Source organism: Balaenoptera musculus, chromosome 11 (assembly GCF_009873245.2).
Source record: "Balaenoptera musculus isolate JJ_BM4_2016_0621 chromosome 11, mBalMus1.pri.v3, whole genome shotgun sequence".
NCBI classification, from domain to species: domain Eukaryota; kingdom Metazoa; phylum Chordata; class Mammalia; order Artiodactyla; family Balaenopteridae; genus Balaenoptera; species Balaenoptera musculus.
Genome location: NC_045795.1, coordinates 68,939,126 through 68,959,386, shown reverse-complemented (window position 1 = coordinate 68,959,386; position 20,261 = coordinate 68,939,126). Strand labels below are relative to the sequence as shown.

Here is a 20,261-nt window from a genome sequence, read left to right as displayed (position 1 = left end):
GACGGGCATCGGAAAGAGGCATTCCCTCCCTGTCCCCGGTCTAATGTCACCCGTCCTGTACCCGGGTGGTACCCCCTCACCTGCCGGCCGTCTGTCTGCACCTCAGTAGTCACTAAAGGTGTGGAGAACGTCTGAGGCCCTGGCTGTGCGGGTCTCCATCTGCAGCTAACACCCCCCAGTGTGAGGGGGGAACCACTCCCTGTCCTTCCTCCACAAGCCCCAGCAGCGGGTGGTACAGGGCACAGACAAAGCATGATGACCACGTTTGAGACATGCCCGGCAGTGGAGGGGGAGGGGTGGGGAGGAGGGGGGAGGGGAGGGTGGCCCCCATCTTGCCAGATCCGGCAGGACCGAGCCCACGAGTGTGGGAACGCTCAGACCGGTCTCCTGCAGTCATATGGAACCGCCCAAGGGGCTCCTGTGAAAATGGCTTCGTTCGTAATAGCCCTCAGCCTACGAGAGGATCCTTTCAAAGATGGCACACCAGGCTGCGTCTGGTTTGAACCATTCTTTGCATACAGGAGCCCCAGACCTTTCCATTTTATGAACTGTGGGGGTGAGCGAGCTGCCTGGAGTCAAAGCCTTAAGGTTCCCGGCTAAGAGGGCTGTGGTCTCGCAGGGGAAGGACACACGGGTCCCAGGGCCAAACCCAGAACAGTTTGTGGTGTGGTCAGTGAGGCTGCCCCTCACTCACCTGTCCCTCTGATCACAGGCACCAGACACACGCACTCAGACGTGCACACACGTACACCTACATGCACACACATGTACACGCGCGCACACACACACACACACGCTCACTCTTTTCCTCTCTCAGGACCCCGCTTCCAGCACATCTGAGCCTGGGAAATCATCTGTCTTAGAGGCAGACCCACACCATTCTCAGGGAAACATCAAGAAGGCAACTCTAATGCCAAGTGGATGAAAGCTCTTGCACAGCAGAGCTGCAGGCCTGGGCAGCAAAGTTGAACCCAGTAGTACTGAACAGCCTGCAATTCATCCAGGCAGTGTTCTGTAGGGCACAGTTATCAAGGGAAGATAAACGAAGCCAGAGTTTCACCATCTGATTTTGAATCACTGGAAAGAAAGAGCTGTTACATATCTGAGGCTCCCAAACAAGAGACCAGGTTTGAGACACCCGCTTCCGTTGCCACAAAACACACACAGGTGACAATGCACCGAGTCAACATCCCCAGGTAAATTATGTACCTTAATCCATGTCCCAAGGCAGTGTGGGCCAGGAAAACTGTTTAAATAACGACAGATAATCCTATTCACTGCCATGCAACTGACTGGACTAGGTCTGATTAGAAGAAATAGAAAACTATTTATTTGGATAATTTTTAACATCATCCTCTGTTGACGGGTTGACATTTCACTGAAATACACATATGACATAATTGCATAATAAAAACAAAAACTGTCTCCAGCATGTCTTCAATGATACACAAGATTAGGAGAGAGCAGTGAACAAACACAGGACAGAGAATTTGTTTGCAACATAAATCATGGAGGAAATTGAGAGGTGGCCCAAGAGGCCACGTCCAAAGACAAATAAGGACAACACATTTATTAAAGAGACATCAAAGGAGGAGATAAAGCATCACTCTTCCCAGACAGGAAAGCAGAGGCTCAGAAATCATGATTATATTTTGCTTGCTCCACGCAGGAAGGAACACACCTTCTATGAGTCAGAGACTGACTTTACTCTTTTACAGGGGATCTGAGGAAGGACAGACGGGGAGGGAGTGGGGAGGTACTATGGGAAGTAGGGGTGTCTGCCAGGGTTGGGAATGAGGGAAACAGAAGTTCCCAAACTTGAATTGAAACGAAGCTTAAGCACAGCACCCTGAATTTATTACATATCACAAAACATGATAATGAAAAATTTTCTAGCACACATATCAAGCTAAAAGGTAGTTTGGGCTGCTCCAAAAATTCCATAGGCACAAGTTCCAATTCCCAAAGTGCAGAAATCTATCTTAAACCCTTGAAAAAATTACCTTTTTCTCACAGCCCTTTAAAAAAAAGAACATTTTTTTTCTTGAAATAAACACTTTACAATCAGTAAAATTATCTATTCTTTCATATGGCATATCTGTGTCTACCTCTATCAGCAAAATACTATTTTAATTTGAAATGTGGTCATTAGCATTTAAACCAACACAATTAAAGCCATATAAAGTAATTCCATTAACATCACAGTAGAATTATGGTTTTGAATAAACACAGAATTGCTATAAAATATAAACATTATTGATTTGTTTTAAGATGTCCAATCATATAAAATATTAAACAGAATCAAGCCTAGTTTCTGGTTGATTTTTAAATGCTAGATGTTCTCATAAATATTTTTGTTAAAAAAAGAAATATTGGCGCTTTGCCTGTAGACTGCTCCTTTAAACTTTAGACACCATTTAATTGGAATTTTATAGATATTTACTCTAGTGAATGATTAAGTCACCAAAAAAAAAAAAAACCCCAAACTATAAATCTCTGTAAATATCTCTGAAGCAATAGCATAAATGTATGATATTTTAACCTCAAGTAGGAACATTCATTTACCTTCCTTTCTCTTGCCCACTTTCAGGGTTAAGTTTTTCCTACCTGGTGCATCTGAAATGCTTTCACTGCCTGTCTCCCTAAGCTAGCGCCATCACTCACACCGGTCGTCTGCCAGCTCTCAGCACGTAGAAACGCCCAGGAACCCCTCCTGAACCTACACTGTAACAGTGCAGATAAGAGATGTGAGTCTCCAGTCGGGACTGGGCCAGGCCATCCATCTTCGGGTATGAGTGCCAGGCTTTTAGGCTCCAGCCAAAGAGCAGAGCCCGGTCTCTATCACAGGCAGGTCTCCCGCAGCCAAGGCTGGCCCTGCTCGGTCATCTTGTTAAAGGCGAGTTCTGGTTAACCCTTTAGCAGGCTTCTGCCCCTACCCAATTAGAAGGGATCATTTTAGACTAGCTCCCTCGGCAGAAAGAACTGGAGATTAAATTCTCATAGCATACACCTGCTCATCCATAAGCCATCCCACCTCCCCTGCATCCCCACATCACACACAGGCACACCCCTTCTTTTGTCATTGCTCTCCACCAGGGAAAATGTGATGGCGTGGCCTTTGCGTCCATTATGAACAGTCCTCGAGTTATATATAAACACAAAGGGCTAGAATTACGAGGAAGGCACGCCCTTGAGTCATGCACAGTGATTCCGACCCTCGCTGCAAAGTCAGCTGTGACATTACCATGTAAGTTACCCTGGGGGTGGCACTCAGCTGTGTACATCGAGTTTGTTACCTTCATTTTGAAAGATAAAGGAAACTTTTAAAAAATTACCTGAAGTGATCTATGACATTTCCCTGCGACTTAAAAAAAATTATCTAAAGCAATCTGTGACATTTCCTCTGATCTGACAGAGCTATCTGTTTTAGTTCCACCTTAATTCTTGGTTGTAGTTTTAACACCAACATTGGAGAAATGCTTGCCAGTTTCCTGATAAGAGAGAGAGTTTTACTTAAAATGTGGGCTTAGCAGAAGTCACAAATCGAGACCTATTCTGCTAGCATCTTTCTCACTGCAATGTAACATACTTTATCCCACTACATCTTGGGAGGGAGGGCCGGGGAGGGGAGAGCCAAGATTATTCCCATTTGGTTAAGTGACCTGCCCACACTAGTGAAGGCTCAGCTAGGAATCTCGATGCGCAGTTCTGCTGTTCCAATGACACCATGCCACGCCACCTTTTTGGGTCTACGGGGAAGAGTGCCAGGATCCAGTCCCCACCATGCGCTCATTCACGACTGCAACCCCACATGGCTGTGGCTGCCACTCAATCAAGGTGAAACTTCTTACAACTAACTCAGCAGCACTCTTGTATCACGGCAATGACAGAAATCACCAGGGATCACGAAAACTGGTCCTACACTCAGCACATATCCTTGTCTCCACCGTGCCACTCTCAGGAGCTGAGATCCTTACAGACACTTCTCTCTCACACACTAATTCATACCACCATTCCTCCAGATCAGCACAGGCAGTGAGACATGGCATGTGGGGCACAACTCTCAGCCTGAAAGTGGGCTGGACGCTGGGGGCCCAGGCAGCTCCGTGTACAGGTGAGTGGGCTGGGATTGGGGTCGGGCCTGGGAGTTAGGGAACAGTTCAAGGTAGGGGCGGGAGATTGGAAAAAGGCTCCAGCACCCTTTTCCTTTAGGGGGGGATATGGGATCAATCCCCCAGAGCAGCAGTTCTCAAAGTGTGGCCCAAGGACCCTGGGGCCCCCTGAGACACCTTAAGGGGTCCAAGAGGTCATTGTGTTTTGCATAATAAGACAAGGATGCTCTCGGCCTTGTACGCTCTCATCCTCTCCCGAGAGCACAGTGGGGTTTTTCAAAGGCTGCATGAACCTTGGGGATCTCATCTCTCCGGCATCTTTGTGCTTGCATATTCTGCACTTTAAAAATCTCTGTTTTAATTCCTAATGTACTAAATATTGATACATAAGGGTCCTCAATAATTCTTAAGAGCATAAAAGGTTCCTGAGACCAAAAAGTTTGAGAACTTGATGATAACCCGCCCTCAGACAGGCAACACCATCTTTTCCTGGCATTGGGCTCTTCCCCCATCCAGGATTCCTGTGATTTCCCCCGACCTTTCTCTACTTTGGGAAGAAACGTCCTTCTCGTGACTTCTCTGAGTTAGCCTTTGGCATGGGTTGCCTTCACTGTGCCTTAGAATGATGTGCCCTCCCATTACCCCAAACAGCCACCTCTCTCAGGGCTACGGTGTGCCAGGGAGAACGAATTCGTGCAGGTACCTACCCAACCAAGGAACCATGAGTGTTCGCAAGCTCCTGCCTGCGGATAACCAAATCGTGATACGTTTGGGCTAAAGAGGGCTACTAGGTGGGTGTTAGTCAATAACATGCCACGGTAATTAAGACCTTTTGCGATGACATAATGTAACTTTCCTTATTTTTAGTAATTCTATCGTCTCAAAGACTTTTGAAAATAATAATTACTATTCTTAGAGAGGAACGATCTCCTGCCTTTAAGAGTAGAGAATCCAGTACCCAATAATCCTGTGGATCAACTGAATTTTTAATTAGGTCACACCATAGAATAAGCTATCGAAGGGGAGCCTGAGGCCTGATCCTACATCTGTGTCCCTACGATGGATTCTGGCCTGCATTGTGTCTTCCATCCAGGAGCTTAAGAGTTTAGCACCATGGATTCTGGTGTTGGGCACCGAGTTTGCTGAGTCTGTCAATCTGATGTATTAAACTTGACTTGTCTTTTACAACTTTTCTACGTTTAAAGCTACACTCTTCTTTTAAGGTCTTAGGAAAAAGGACAGAGGTGTCTGCAGTTGGACTGTAAACCAGGTTCCAGGGAAGCCTTGTTTCCCTTTCGAGCGAGGCGGGAGGTGGCCCCCGCAACGTCTGGCTGTACTTCACCAACTGGTCTCAGCCACCAGCCACCACCAGGGCCGTCTCTTAGCAAACAGCCAGGCCCACGTGGGGCAAGATTCTCACGTTCCATTTAGACCGCTCCGTAAATCCCACCTAGAAAGTTACTGTTTTCCAGTTTCTGCTTATTTGCAAGGACTGTGCAGAAAGGCATGTGGAGACACCAGCCACATGGATTGCTTAGAGCTGTTCTGCTGAGGCTCTGGTGTATAGAGACTTAGATCTAGAAGACAGCTGGTCACTGTGGGCCTCTGAGATGGGGTGACACAGACGGGGGTGGAGGTGAGCACATACACTCCCTTTAGTGTTTAATAAACGACATCAGAGTCGGTCAGGGACAGAGGGATCGTTTGTGATGGTGGATAAACTCCTTACCTGTGCCCATAGAGCTGACCAGCTTCTTTTTCAGGGATGCTACACCACATACTTCATAACTGGTTTATCCCAGGCACTACCCAGTCAGAGCACAGGTGGGCCTTCAGACCACAATAGGCTCCCAGAGGTCCCCACTACACCAGGCATTCGCCCTTTAGTTACTGAATCACAGAGGGGTTTGGTGCAGGGCTGGGATGTTAGCAGTGGGTGAGGAGACTCAAAGTGCTGGGGGCCACAGCTGTCAACTAGCAGGTACAGCTGTGCTTCAACATTTTCACAGGGGTCACCCCCACGCCCACGCCACCACCCATGGTGCTATGTGAAGAGGTCAACCCTGTTCTCTGGCCCCATGGACTCTGCTGTGAGAACCCAGAAAACCCACCACGAGCTCCTAGACTTAAGACAGTCTGCACACATGGGAACAGAATCGGGGGTAAGGCCTGTTTCCTAAGTGGAACAAAGGTCACAGCACAGAAGACATCACGGGAGCAGACCTCCAGGCTGGGAGGGACCCTCTCAGTCATGCATAGGACGGGCCTGGGGGACTTCTGCTAGCACCACTCTTCCCACTGGCTACACGGCTCCCCCACCCTGCCTGGCTGTGGATGAGCACAGCCAGGAGCTGGGCTTCCCCACATCCTGGGGCTCTCCACGCCCTGCACACACGCACACATGCACACAGCCTCCAGTCTGCACAGACCAGGGCTTGTAACCCTTCTCTTCTCTAGACATTTCAGGAACTTCAAGGTTTTGCACTAAGGTTACTTTTGAATACCTCTGGGTATCTTGGGCTCAGCATCAGGTGTACTGACTCCTCGACTACTGCTTGGAATCAGCTGAGAATTTCAGAGGGGACCCCCCACCCCCCGCTCGAAGCAACTTCTTGTGCAAAAAATCTACTTTTTGTAAGATGTGAGAAAACAACCTGAAGAGTTACTTCTGTTTACATCTTTATGCATTTCCTAGATATCTCAAAAAGGGGAGAATTCTCTTTCTCGATGGATCACTACAGAACAAAGAGGTCAAAGAAAAACAAGAATTTCTTAAAGTTCTGGTAGTAAACAGGCATATGATATTATTATTGTTCTAGTCTTAATAATAAGCAATTATACGTTCAAAGTGCTTTACAATCACTTAGCTATTCCTCACAACAGCCCTGTGAGGTAGGTCGACATTATTACCCCCATTTTACAGATGGGGGAAACTGAGGCACAGAGAGGTTAGGTGTCTTGCCCAAGGTCACACAGCAAGTGAACGCTGGAACTGGAACTAGAACCCAGGTTCCCTGACTCCCAGTGTCCTTGAAACTGGACCACACTGCTTCCAAAGAGGCATCCCCGGCCTGGCTTTGAATTAAAGACGGACAATGTCGGATGAGGTTTGGGTGTGGTGGTATTTCCCGCGGACGCGTTAAGATGGAACCTGAGGTGTCGCCTGGGTTGGTTTGGGCATGCAGGTGTATGTGTTAGTTTAAATGGGGGTGTCTGAGCTTCCTGTCCTGTCCACATCTCCCTGCATCCTGCACTGGTCACTGCAGAGAGCGGAGCTGGATGGTCAGGAGGTCATGACGGACTGGCGTATATAAAAGGAACTTTGTCAGCCCAGTGCCAAGGGGCCTGCCAGTCTTTGGTAGTTCAGGTAAACTAGGGATGCAGGACTTTGGAATGGAGTCAGCTGCCCACCTTAGGCAGGTCTGCTTAATCTTTTTAATTTTTTTTTTTTTTTTTTTTACTGGCCAGCATCAGGAAGTTGTGTTCATTTCATTTCTCTGTGGGGCGGCTGCCCCCCTCCTTTGCTCTCTCTCACTCTTTCCCTTTCTCTGAGTCTCTGCTTGGAAGGGAAAACTGTTAAGCCTTGCTCGTTCCCTTTCATGAAAAGGAGCCACCACGAGCAGCGTCCACGACAGGAGACCACGGCTCCGCAGTTGAGCCACGGCCCTGCTTCCACCTTCCGGAGGAGTGCTTTGCTTGGAAGGGGTCTCTCTGGGGCCTTGGGTTTGCTTTTTCCTGCATTTCTCCCGAAATGCTGTTTCAGTAGAAATAAGCCCACTTGAGACTTTTCCCTTTCAAGGCCTTAGCCACAAACGCCTTCCGACTAACGAGCTTGGTGCTGTAGCTCAGGCAGAAAATTCTAAAGCATCCGTTCAAGCATCTGAAACAAATGAATCAGCCAGTGAAATCTCATCTGTTAGCATCTGTTCTTCTCTTAGATTAAAAAAGAAAAAAAAAAAGCCTTTTTATGGCTTTAGATGGAATCATGCTTTTAAAAAAAAGACAAAAAAATCTTGCTAATTTTTAGACTAGATAACAGGTGTGGGATATTCTACAGGTTCAATGTTTGTGGAGTATCCCATTTTCCTCTATCTTTATGCCCGAGCCTCTCCGAGGGGGCCACATCAGGGACTGAGAGTCATTTGATTCTGGTCCACCACCCACATTTCTACTGGGCCACCTACACCACCACCTGCCAGCTGGGGCTCAGGCTTTCACATTATAAAACCTAACCACCTAATTCTTTACAAGCTGGAAATGACAGTCTCCCTTAAACCCAACTTCCAAACAGGTAAGAAAAAAGAAAAGAAAAGAAAAATCTATCCCTCTCAAGTCCTCCTGTCCTGAAGACGGGCAGGCTCCCATCTGGGATGAGTGGGGGACAGTCTCCCCTCAGTCCACCGGAGTGTCTTTTGCAAAAAGGAAATCCTCGAACGTTGAAAGAAAAAGAAATGAACAAAACTTTCCCCACTCTGGGATATTTTTTCTTTTTCTAATCCGTGAGATACTGGACTAATTAGCGTCTATATATTGCAGTCCTCATCTGGAAGATCTGATGAGGCATTACTATTTGCTGGGAAGGGGACAGAGTTTTCGTGGCTGCAGAGCTGTGTTCCTTTATTTACTTGCTCCTTGTGGAAATTTGCAGGTCACTGGGATGCAGCAACAATGGATGACGAGCAAAGGCTGAGTCAAACTAAAGTGAATATGGCATGTGGGGGATGAGTGAGAGAAAAAAAGCAAAGCCTGATGCAGCTTCTCTCTGCTTCCCTCTGGAGAGGGGCTGGAGAGAAGGCTGGCTTTAATGATGAAGATGGATGGACGGATGGAAACTGCACACTCATTCAGACCACAGAGGCCAGAGGACACCAGGTGCCAAGCTCCTACCCACACGTGGATCCAGGAGCTCCTCAAGCCACCCCCCTTCATGTAGAAGGGGCCCTGCAGTTGGTCTGAACAGAGGGAGACCAGATGGAGCCCACAGAGTTGATAACCAGAGCGCATCTGTGTGCCCTCTGAAACCATTCCAATGCGGGGGGGGGGGGACAGGGGAGGGGACAGAGATGTGGACCAGCTCTAACCCTGCTCAGACAGACTGCACCCTACGCAGCACAAGCACGCACTGGCCTGTGTCTTGACTGCTGTGCTCACCTGACGCCCACACTCCACTTTTCATTAGTAATTGGGCTTTCAGCCTCCCGGCACCCCTGGCACAGGGAGAAGCAACTCATCCCACTTCTCGACAGGCCGTGCCCACCTTGGGGAGCTTTCTTGAGGATCTGTGTACTCATCCTAGAGCCACGGTTGATCCATTTCTCCTCCCACTGCCATCTGACCCCGCTTCCCTAACTGCCACATCGTCACGTAATATTTCCTCAAGGCAGAAAGGAAGTGCCTCGTCGTGCTAATTAAATGTAGAGTGACAAGTCACATTTGAAGCCCTTTCTAGAGCACAGGAAGCCAAAAATGTGATGAGAACTATCCTTCATGGAAACAAAAATTTTCTGTTTTTAATGTTTGCTGCAGAATCAAATGCATTTTCAGAATGTATCTGTCAAGATTATGAACACAATTTACTAGGCTGGGTACTCAACATAAATTATAGTCACAGCCTCAACTCCCAATGGAACCATGTGGAAATGTGTTGATATTGGCATCTAACCGGAGATATTTGAATTTCACCAAGGAAGTGAAACTTTCTACAAACAATGAAATGAGAAAATGTCCAGGGGAAAAACATTATTGTGACACAATGTAACAGAGTCTTTTTAACCCATGATGTATAATGTAGCTTCAGCATCATTTGAACTTTCAACTTAAAGACTCAGTGAAACCCACCCATGAAATGGAATTATTAATTACGTAGCCATGTGTTGTTGTTCAGGTTTTTAAAACATCCAAACACTATATCCAGCCACCAGAGCAAGCACTGAAGCCATCTAATTGGGAAGCCTTGGGGGCTCAGTAAAGGTATAACCCTGTATCCAGATGGTCATCGTATATGCCTTCCGCAGAAAACAGAAGGGTCTCAGCACAGCGCTACCTTGGTTACTGTAAATTGCAACACAGCCATCCATGAAAGAGTATGTTTCCCCCTCCAGAAAAGTCATCAAGCCCCACGAACTAGAATCTGAGAACAGCAAGCAGTTCCCTACAAGGAGGGGATCACAACACTCTGGAATCTGGCCCCCTAGTCGTCCAGGCCCAGCGCTGCTCTAGGGAAGAGCCTGCAGAAACATGATCATCACTCCCTGCCCTTGCACCCAGTCTGGCCACACCGCCCTCTAGAACATATGGACCAGACCCGTTCAAAGTTTGCAAACACATCTCTTCAGTTTGCTTCTCTCTAAGGCTACTTGTGAGCTGTGATCGGGAGAAAGGCTGCCACTTTTGTAAACTGGATGGGTCAGAGGTGAAAACTTTACTCAAACTCTGCAGGCTGAGATGGCAATCAGCTATTCAAGCCCATGATTCACTGAACTCCCTTTAGGAGATGTGATCAGAGGAAGAAAGATCAGAAATTGTCTTTGGTCAGATTCAGCATCCATCCTTCCCCACCCCAGCCCCCATCACTGTCTGGGCAGAGCCCAGGTTGCATGATGAATCAACAGGTCACTGTCACACAAGGTCATCTCCTAACCCGCCATATGCACACACCCCACCCTCCTTCCTTCACGCGTTCACTGTCATTCATGTTCATTCTCTCTCAGCGAGATCACAGACAAGCCTTCACTTTGGTAATTACCATCACTGAGAACACAAGACAATGCAGGGCATTTTCCCCCAGAAAAAAAGCAAAAGACTATTCCATGTTGAACCTTACCCATACCGACAAGGCCCAGTTTAAGACAAATGGTGATAACAGGGACATAAAGGAAAAAGTTCTTTATCTTATGCATAATGGACTCAACATGCTCCAGACAGCAGAGATGACAGGGATTTTGATTAATTTGGACAGTTGCTTCTGACAGCTTGCCAACCTCTGCAGTTCCATTTTTGTAGTCCTTAGCATCTTTTCCTCATTCCTTCTCCACTCTGCTTTCTCAGTCACAGCACTCACAGACTTCCCTTCCTAGCCCCTCTTCGTGCAGGTCTCCGCTGGGACTCCCTTTCCCCACACACCTGCTTCCCACCAGGGCTTTGGGCTCACCTAGGATTCTACACCCTTGAATGCATGGACCCGAGTTAGAACCAGAGGTTCCTGAAACCACATCCCCCCTCCAGGAGCCTGGGCGGGGCCCGGGCGGGTGAAGGGACCAGAGGCTGGCTGGGTTGAGAGAGAACAGCATTTGCACAGCAAGCCTCACGGTCATCAGGAGACAACACGCAGAGACAGACACACCGCACGCACACACACACGCGCGCATACACACTCACACACACGCGCACACACGCACACATGCACTAGGAGGTGATGGATGTTACTGAGATGGACCGAAAACCAACAAGCAGTGGGGTAAGAAACAAACAGAAACAAAACAAAGCACTTGCGTTCAGATGGAAAGCTGTTTCGTGGGCGGCTAGGGCCCGAGCCCGAGGCTGGGGGAAGGTGGGTGCCTGCTCGGAGGAGGCTGCCTTTGGAGAAGCCTGGGGGAGACAAGGCATGAGGGCAGCTGTGGCTCCCCTCCCGCCAAGGATGTGTGCCTCGGCCACTGTCCTGGGGGCCCTGCCCCACGGGCCGGGCCACAGTGGACGCGGATGCAGGGGCACGCCAGAGAAAGCAGGGACGGGGAGGCACTTACCTGGTGGCCCAGAAATGGCTAGTCCACATTTGGGGGAGTGTGCAGTATCTCAGTTTAAACAAAATCCTGGCGGTACTGTTCAACCATGAATAGTCAGCTCTCTAGTATTTCAAATAAGCTCGTAAAATCGTTAGTGAAAAGGAGAAAAAGACAAAACAACAATTCACCTGTAGGGCAATTGTGCTGTTCTTCGCGGGGTATTTTCCCACCAGTCCTTGTTCTTTCCGTTTCTTGAATTTCCTAAAGTAGTCCTGTATCAGGAAAGTGGCATAGAACTTCCCCACGGTTACCTCATCATCTAAACGGAGAGACCAGACAGAGCTCTCCCGAATCAGCATATTTGCAGCAAGAGCCTAAACACTCACTTCTGGCTGGGGCTGGGGGCAGGGCAAGACGGGGCATGAGGCACTGAGCTCTCGCTTAGGACACGGGAGACTAAATCTAGCAAAAAGCAAGGTTGTGCAAAGCAGTTAAGGCTCAAAATTAGAGTCAGTTAAATAAACTGATGCTCAAAATTGCAGAAAATCATACACTTGTCATGAGTTTAATAGAGCAGCATATTAGTAACACTATGAAGTGCTGTCTTGGTTACTGATTCAAAATAAAAATTACAAAACAAAAAAAGGCTTCATAGGCCATATTTTCACCCCTACGCATAGGGATTTGCATGTGTAATTACCACGAACACCCAGGACAATTAATCATCCAAATCCCAATGCCTGGAGATAAAGATAGAGACCTCAGAAAGGTGACAGACAGGCTTGGAAGGAGAGGACATTTCTGAAAAGTGACTGCAGACCCAGATTTTCATGTGCCCCCTTAATTCTCTGCCAATAGCCTCCACATGTCATTTCTTGGTTTGTAATTCAGAACTGCTTGTTTTCGATACTGCAAGTGACAGCTCCAACTAACCTCAAAGTTGAGCTGACTTATTTCTGCTTTGTTCAGAAACAACCCCATCGTGTGTGGCTGGGGAGCTGGAACTCCGCCGAGCGTGATTAAAGGTGATGCATGAGGCAGAATAGGGGCTCTGGCTGTCTCCTGGGAAACCACCCTGGCAGTGCCCATGTGCCTGGGGGCCTCCACAAGGCCCGCTCACCCCCACATCTGTCCAGGGCCCCCGGGGGCTACTGACCACGGTTCACAGAGGCTGGGAGGAGGAACGGCTGCTGCCCTCAGGCTTTAGCACAGCTCCACTTGTGGCCAGGCTGCCCGTGCAACTTACGTGCCATCTTGGGTAAGGGGCTCGGCCTCTCTGGGCTTGCGTTCTCACCCGTAAACAGGCCTAAGCCTCTCGGAGGAGGAGCTGTGCGGATATCGGGAGAAGAGGCCCGTAGAGCACGCTGGGTGGTCCTAAGTGCCAGCGGGCGGGGGCTGGTGAGCCATCAGAGTCACCGTTATTTTACAACCTGCCAACAGTGGCATCCACTGAAATGGATCATAGAGCATGACAGGGTGGGGGACACTGGGACCCTCCTGGGTGGGGTGCATTCTGTGGCCGTGAGGGGGGTATCCCTGTCTGGACACTGCTGGGACATTCTGGTCTTCCCCCGGCCCCCAACTTCCTTGTCAGAAGCTACTCAGTGTTACTGTGTAAGAAGATGCCTGGTGGTGGTCAGCCTTGAGAAGCGTGTAGCATACCTTCTAAACCCAAGCCCGGCAAGTCTGGGAACGGTGTAGGGGCCACCAAAGTGAGCCTAGGGCTTTGGATAGATGTGAAACCAGGTCCCTCATCAGTCTCGGGCTGGTCCAAATGGTCCAACAACGCACTGTCCAGAGGCAGGAAGGCGAGAGGGGAGTGGACAGAGGTTCCATGACTTGCCCCAGGCCAGGTGAGTTGGGATGTGGGACCCCTGGGCCTGGGCTCTCCTTCTTTACCCCACCACCTCCCTGCTCCACCACAAGGGCCACCTGCTCCTTTGGGGCCGCCTCTCCCAGAGCACAAGTCTACCTCCCCACCGGGCTACATGGAGGAGGTGGACCGACTGCGGCCTGAGAATCCCAGGGGCAGCCAGCCTCTGCCGGCCAGGGTTTCCAGTCTTCTCTGTGGGCTCCCACGAAAAACACTGGCTGTGCTCACAGAAGGCCCACCTCATCCCATGCTGGGATGCTTCCAGCAAAAGCAGGCCTAACCTTTCTCTCCCTTCCACCTGGATGGTGCTAACCTAGAGGGGCCAAGGGGGCTCCTGTGGGAGGGTCTCGGCTCTCCCTGGCCCAGAACCTGGGGGACGGTGTACTCAGTGAAGAGGGCAGATCGGGTTTCTGCCCAAGGGGCAGCTCCAGGGCAGAGGGGCCCACCTGGGGCTCTACAGGGCAGGCCTCTCAAGGGTCACTTGGCCTTTTGCACTGAGATGCTGAGCTACTGAAACTGGGCCCAGGAAGAGTCTTAAGAACAGGAAAAGTCAAAGCTACAGCAGGTCAGAAAAGGAAGGAAGAGGAGTGAGTGCAGTGAGGCCGTCTGGGCTCAGGACTGCGGAGCGCGACGGGGTCGGCTCTGAGCGCTCCTCAGGGCAAAAGAGCCAAAGATCCAGGTCAGGGGCGAAGGCCCAAAGACAAAGAAGAGCCCCTGGGAGGAGGAGGGACTTCTAAAGGAGGGGGGAAGATCCACGAAACGGCAGGAGACTCGAGAGTGGAGGTGAGAACACGAGCAAGAGCCAGATGGGAAATGAGACAGCCCAGCACGGAGAAAGCAGAGAGGCTGTCACCGCGGCCAAAGGCGCCGCGAGAGCCCGGAATTCTGGCCTGGGTTCCAGGCTCATCCCTGAGTATCGCCTCATCAAGCTCATGATGACCTCGGCGGGGAGCGGGGCTCACATCACCCCTGTGCTGGCAAAGCCTTCTAAGATGGGCACCGACTCTGCTCTGTCACCAGGGCCGTAAGGGGCCCCCGAGCGACCCACGTCGACCAGTCACAGGTTCAGGGCTGGCCTGGCTCAGCTTTCTGCCCTCTGACCAGGTTACCGTGGGCGGGACACCGAGCCCCTCAGCCGTGGGAGCTACCCGTCCGCTGGCCCAGAGGCTCGTAAATATGCTCTCCTTTTCTAAGTGCTCCACGGTGTGGGAAAGGCTGGGACCCAGTGGTCTACTGGAAGGTAAAAGAGGAAAAACAAAGAGGCAGAGGGTGAATGCAGATGTTACAACCCTGCGCAGCAACTCAACCAGAGTCTGTCCACCGAAGCCTGAAGTTACCACCTATGGAAGTTCAGTGACGAGAGCACTTATTTGAGATTCAACCTGGATAAGCTCCAGCACATCCACAACCCATGCCATGGAACTTCTGGAGTGTTCCATCCCTTACTGAGGCACTGTTTTTGTCCCAGGTTTCTCAGTGGTCTTACTGCCATTTTGGAAGAGATTAACCCTTGTCAGCCTAACCCCCCAATCCATGCTAAGAAATAACAGAGAGAAAACCAGGGCCCGCTATTGGACCAAGAAAGCGGAAGACTACGTAGCCTTCGTGAGAAGACCAGTAGGGCTAAAAGCTGATCAGCTTTTCCAAGGAAGGGACCCAAATTCTGGACTTTTTTTCTGGTGAAATGAAAAGAAAGGAAGTTTCACAGTAATGCGAATGACTCTCTCCAGGCGAGACTTGCCAGGATGGGCGCTGATGTGAGAGAGACTGGGCTGTGATGAGGCTGGCGTTTCAAGAGAGACGGGAGGTGCGGGTGCCATTGAGGCAGGTCCCCCCGGACAGGTGGGGCCCGCTACTCTGAAGCATGCGTCTGCATCGTGAGAAACATGTAGGGGAATACAACTGGCAAGAGATAACTCCGATTCCATGCCACCACCCTAAAACAGAATTGCTTCAGAATATTCTGAAAGACTGAGACTTGAAAGGAATGGAGGCTGCAGAAAAAGCTCAAGCACATTGTTACAACGATTGGAAAAAGCAATTCGTCTCAGCCATGCGAGCACCTGGGTGTGCAGCTAAAAAGAAAAGAACGAAAACCAAAGGGTCGTTTTAAGCGTGCAGTATCCGTTCTCCTGTGGAGAGCCAGGGTTCTCTCTCTAGGCGGGAGTTTCCGTTTTGGTTCTGTTCTTTCAGTGTTTTGTTTTGCACTCTATCCCCTTATCATTTCTTTGTGGGCCATCTTTCCCAGCTTTGAGCCGGTGGCCCTGCCAGCTCTGGGTGGCTCCCTCCAGCCACAAGAAGCTCATCCTGCTGCTGGATTCGTGCCGGGGAGCGGAGCTGGCCAGCGTGCTGCTCTCTCTGCCCCCGAGAGCCAGAGGTTGTCACCTGCTCAAAAGGCGAGGCCACCGTCCGGGCTCAGCTTCTGGACCTGAGCCAGCCCGATCTGGAGGCTGCGGGAGCAGTGACACCATAAAATTTCAGTCGGGTACAAAACACACCGAACACTTGTGACGTGCCCAGGGCTAGGGGTTAAAGTGCGGGCATGTTGGCACCGAGCGAACGGATCCTGCACCTTTAAAACTCGGAAATAAAAGTCAAAACACAATCACCTCCACTTGTAAGTCCATGTATACTTAGACAAAAATGGAAATACAGTATCTGTATTTATATATATATATATATGTGTGTTTTATATATATATATATATAAATCTGAGAAAAGTTTAGTCAGTTATTTTATGATAACAAAAGGAAATAAGCATGCCTGTTAGTTCCGTCTCTACTCTAAATTCTAAACAAAGGGATGTTTTTGGTAATTATGGTAGCAGATCCAGTCTTAAGAACATTTCAGAAACACCATTTTCTGAAAGCTTTTTTGTGTGTGTGAGAAGTTTCAACAGTATGTTGAAGGATATAGGAAAACTAGTTTTAAACACTTCATTTTGGGCAAAAAAACAAAAAAACAGGCTTTTGGTTTTGAGGCAGCAAGCTTGTTCTCCTAACATTAATTCCTCCACCCGCAAGAGAACCCTGGCTTCAACCATGTGGGTCTTGATTTCCTTCTCACTGAAGCCTCTCCTTTGTGTGCAATGGTCTTCACGTTACCCCAAATCATTACACCAATCGCTGAAGGGCCTTTAGCTGTTGGCCTCAGTGCTCTGGCTGGTACCTTAAGCATTCTGCAAACACGCTGGGCTTCCTAGAGACTAGCATTGAAACCAATGTGCTGGTCAAGAACTACTTAGGAAATAAATTGCACTGACCACCAGCTGGAGGGACAACTTGGTCAAGTAGTTTCATGCTGGTTTTCTTCCAGATTTTCTTGATCACAGCTCGGAGTTCTTCATTAGCTTGTTCCAGGTTCCCTGAATTCAAAAAGCAAGAGGGGGGAACAAGCCTTGTTTCTTTTGCCCAGCAATGCCTCTCTGTTCTCACCGGGGCTGCTGGTGGCCCGAGTCACCTCTCAACCTTCCAGGATAAGGTGAAGCACGGAGGGAGGGGAGAAGGGTTGAGGGAAGCAGGTCCAGCCAGTGGGGCCAGCAAGGATGTTCTCACTTCACATACCACCCCATTCCCTGGGCAGGGGAGTGTCCCCCGCCCCGCACCCCACCTTTGACAAGAAGAGGCCCAGATGGGAATCAAGGTGGGATACGGCCTTCCCTTCCTCTTCTCCCACCTGTCCTGCTTCCAGGGAGGGCTCACCTTCCGTCTTGATTTTAAGAGCCGTTCGGACCAAAGCAAACAGAGTTGCATTAAACATGACTGTCCCATCACTGTTGAGCGGCATGTTCATGGCAACTAGTCTCTGTAAACAGAAAGAAAAGTCCCTTAATAGAACGCAAACGAATGATGACAGCTGCAGCCCTTTTCCTCGTTTGTTCTCTGTTTATCCCTCATCTCCTTTCTAATCAACCCTCGATTCAACTCAACAGCCATTTGCGGGGGCATCTACCATCTGAGGAGCTCTGAGCTGACAAAGATCAAAGCTTGAGTCATGAAGCGCAAACGCGGGCACTCAGAAGGTGCATTTTGTTTGTTTTTTAGACTCCCTACTTACTGTGCATGCATTCCTCTCCCTTTCTCATTAACCGGCTCTCCCTGTGTCTTGGGGTCAGGCCTTCATTCTGGGCACATCCTTAAGGCTGTTTGGGGGTAAAGTGATGTACCAGGTATGATGGGCCAGGCACAGAGCCTGGGACAAAGGTCCTCCACCAACAGGGTCCATTACTTTTCCTAACGCAGGGAGTCCTTCAAGGACCCTGCCCTGGTGAGACCACTGTGGAGTGTTTCGTACAAGTCCACGCGGTTCTATGAGTCCAGTGTTTGGTCTCTCAGAGCTGGATCCCCACATCCTGCTTCTCTTTTCTCTCTCTTCGCCCCTGTAACACCACCACTGAGAGTTGGAGAGGACCTGGGTGAGTGAAACTCTCTGTGGCCCCAGTTACTGCAGATGCCATGCCCACAGCAAAGGGCTGTGCAAGGGTTAAAGGAGCTCACAGACACTTAAGACTCCAGCCAGGTGCCTGGCACATGGTAAGTGCTAAATAAGTGGTACTTAGAACTTCTAATAGTTTCAAATTTCTTACTTTTGGCTGACAAGGCGTCCCAAGAGAAAGATTTTAAAGCACTTTTCCTCCTCCCTACTAAGGGACTGGAGTCTTGTGTACACATGATTCATCCCACCCAAATTCCTAGTCCTAGGAGAGCCTGCACAGTCACTTGCTTTTCCTGGCAAGTTCCTGAATCAGCAAAATGGACTACTTTGTGCCTGAAGGACACGTAGATCCTTTACATAAAAGGGTCTGGAAATGCAAACACAAAATAACAGCCATGAGCCAGAACCCATCTTGTTCTTGGAAACAGAAAAGAGGCTGATACTGGGAAATTTATGGGAAAAAAGTCAATGTCTGTGGCTTATACTCTGCCTACATCCAGAGTCCAGGATGAGGAGAAGCAAAGACTCAGGCAAGGACCCCAAGGACTTGCCAACTGGACTTCCAGCCCAGGGAACAACGAGTTTTGGCTCAGATTTCTCTGAAAGCCTGAAATACATTGTAGACTCCACTCTTTACTGTGGGTTCTGTCTAGAGCTAGTCCAGCATCTCTTTGGGAGTAGGGTGAACCCCTGACCCCGAATCCCCTTATATCTGTGGGAAGAGGGGACCGGTTGTTGCACAGACCGGCTGGATTTCTATAGGGTAGAGTTTCAACAGGCAAATCTTGCATTTCTCCTTTAAAAAGGGGGATCTTTTTCTATTGCTACAGCTGACTCAAGGTGGTTCGATGTGAGTTCTATGAAAGGAAAACAAATCTCAATGAGAGCTCACAGAGAGCATGGTCTGATGTGAAAACTTCAGGAATGGGGTGAGGTGGTGACAGGGATAGAGTAGGATAATTAAATAGATAGCTTAAAAATCCCACTGGGGGGGGACTTCCCTGGTGGTCCAGTGGTTAAGAATCTGCTTTCCAATGCAGGGGATGTGGGTTTGATCCCTGGTCGGGGAACCAAGATCCCACATGCAACAGGCCAACTAAGCCCGTGTGCTGCAACTACTGAGCCCGTGCGTTCTGGAGCCTGTGTGCCACAACTACTGAGCCCACGTGCCACAACTAGAGAAGCCCACACGCTGCAACGAAGAGCCCACACACCGCAACGAAAGAGCCCGCATGCCACAATGAAGACCCGACGCAACCAAATAAATTAATAAAAAAAAAAAATCCCACTAGGGGATTAAAGTCAGAAAGGGAATTCTAAGGGAGTTTGGGAGACTGTTTAAGCAGTGGGAGACAACTCAAGAAAAGAATCCAGTAACCAAGCAACAATCTACATATGTAGTTAAAGTACAAGACAATAGATATGAGATCTGAATCTTGTTATATGAAGTCAGGGAATTAATGGTCCTTGAGGAGTTGCATTTCTGCATGCAGCCAAGACAGGAATATAGATGAAAGGGGAAAGAAACTAGATGAAAAGGGGAAAGAAACTAGGTGAAAGGGGACATTACACCAAAACCTGAGATGAATTACCATGTTTTAGTATATGTTACCACCCTTTTGTTGATATACATATCATGTAAAGAGCGCCATGACAGTCCTGGTTAGACCATCAAGGGTTAAAAGAGGAACTAAGGATACAAGCCTTGACATCTAGCCAAAAATGAGGAAGAGGGCGATCTTCTCCCTTACCCCCTTTTTCTTTGATTATAAAAATGTAGCCCTCTTTGTTCTCGGGGCTGCGCTCCCTTGCCTGCCCGCCTGTATCTCTCACAAGCATTCTATGCTAACTCACTCTTTGCCGGCCACTTTGCCTCACGCTGAATTCTTTCTGCATCGAGACAAAAGAACCTGAGTTTCAGTAAGTCCTGACACCAGGTGAGTGGTTTTAACTAAGAGACAGTGGGTTCAAGTCCCCTCCTAAGTCAGGAGTTGTGGGTTCAAGTCTCAATCTGAGGTGCGGACGGGTTCGAGTCCCGTCCGAGGAGGAGTGCGGTTTCAGCAGGAGATCTGAATCCATCCCCGAGACGCCACCGCCGGATGCACATGAGGGGCACGTCAC

General features: G+C 49.2%; 1 protein-coding gene across 4 annotated transcripts in view; it reads right to left on the bottom strand.

The window, feature by feature from the left end:
* CACNA1D (calcium voltage-gated channel subunit alpha1 D) overlaps positions 1–20,261 on the bottom strand; it is a 319,290-nt gene that overhangs the window by 14,156 nt on the left and 284,873 nt on the right. For all 4 annotated transcript variants that reach the window (XM_036868410.1, XM_036868411.1, XM_036868409.1 and 1 more), the window contains 3 exons: positions 17,408–17,510; positions 16,969–17,070; positions 12,022–12,152 (listed from right to left, as the gene is read on the bottom strand). In XM_036868410.1, the coding sequence (XP_036724305.1) occupies positions 12,022–12,152; positions 16,969–17,070; positions 17,408–17,510 (336 nt within the window). The remainder of the gene's footprint in view (positions 1–12,021; positions 12,153–16,968; positions 17,071–17,407; positions 17,511–20,261) is intronic.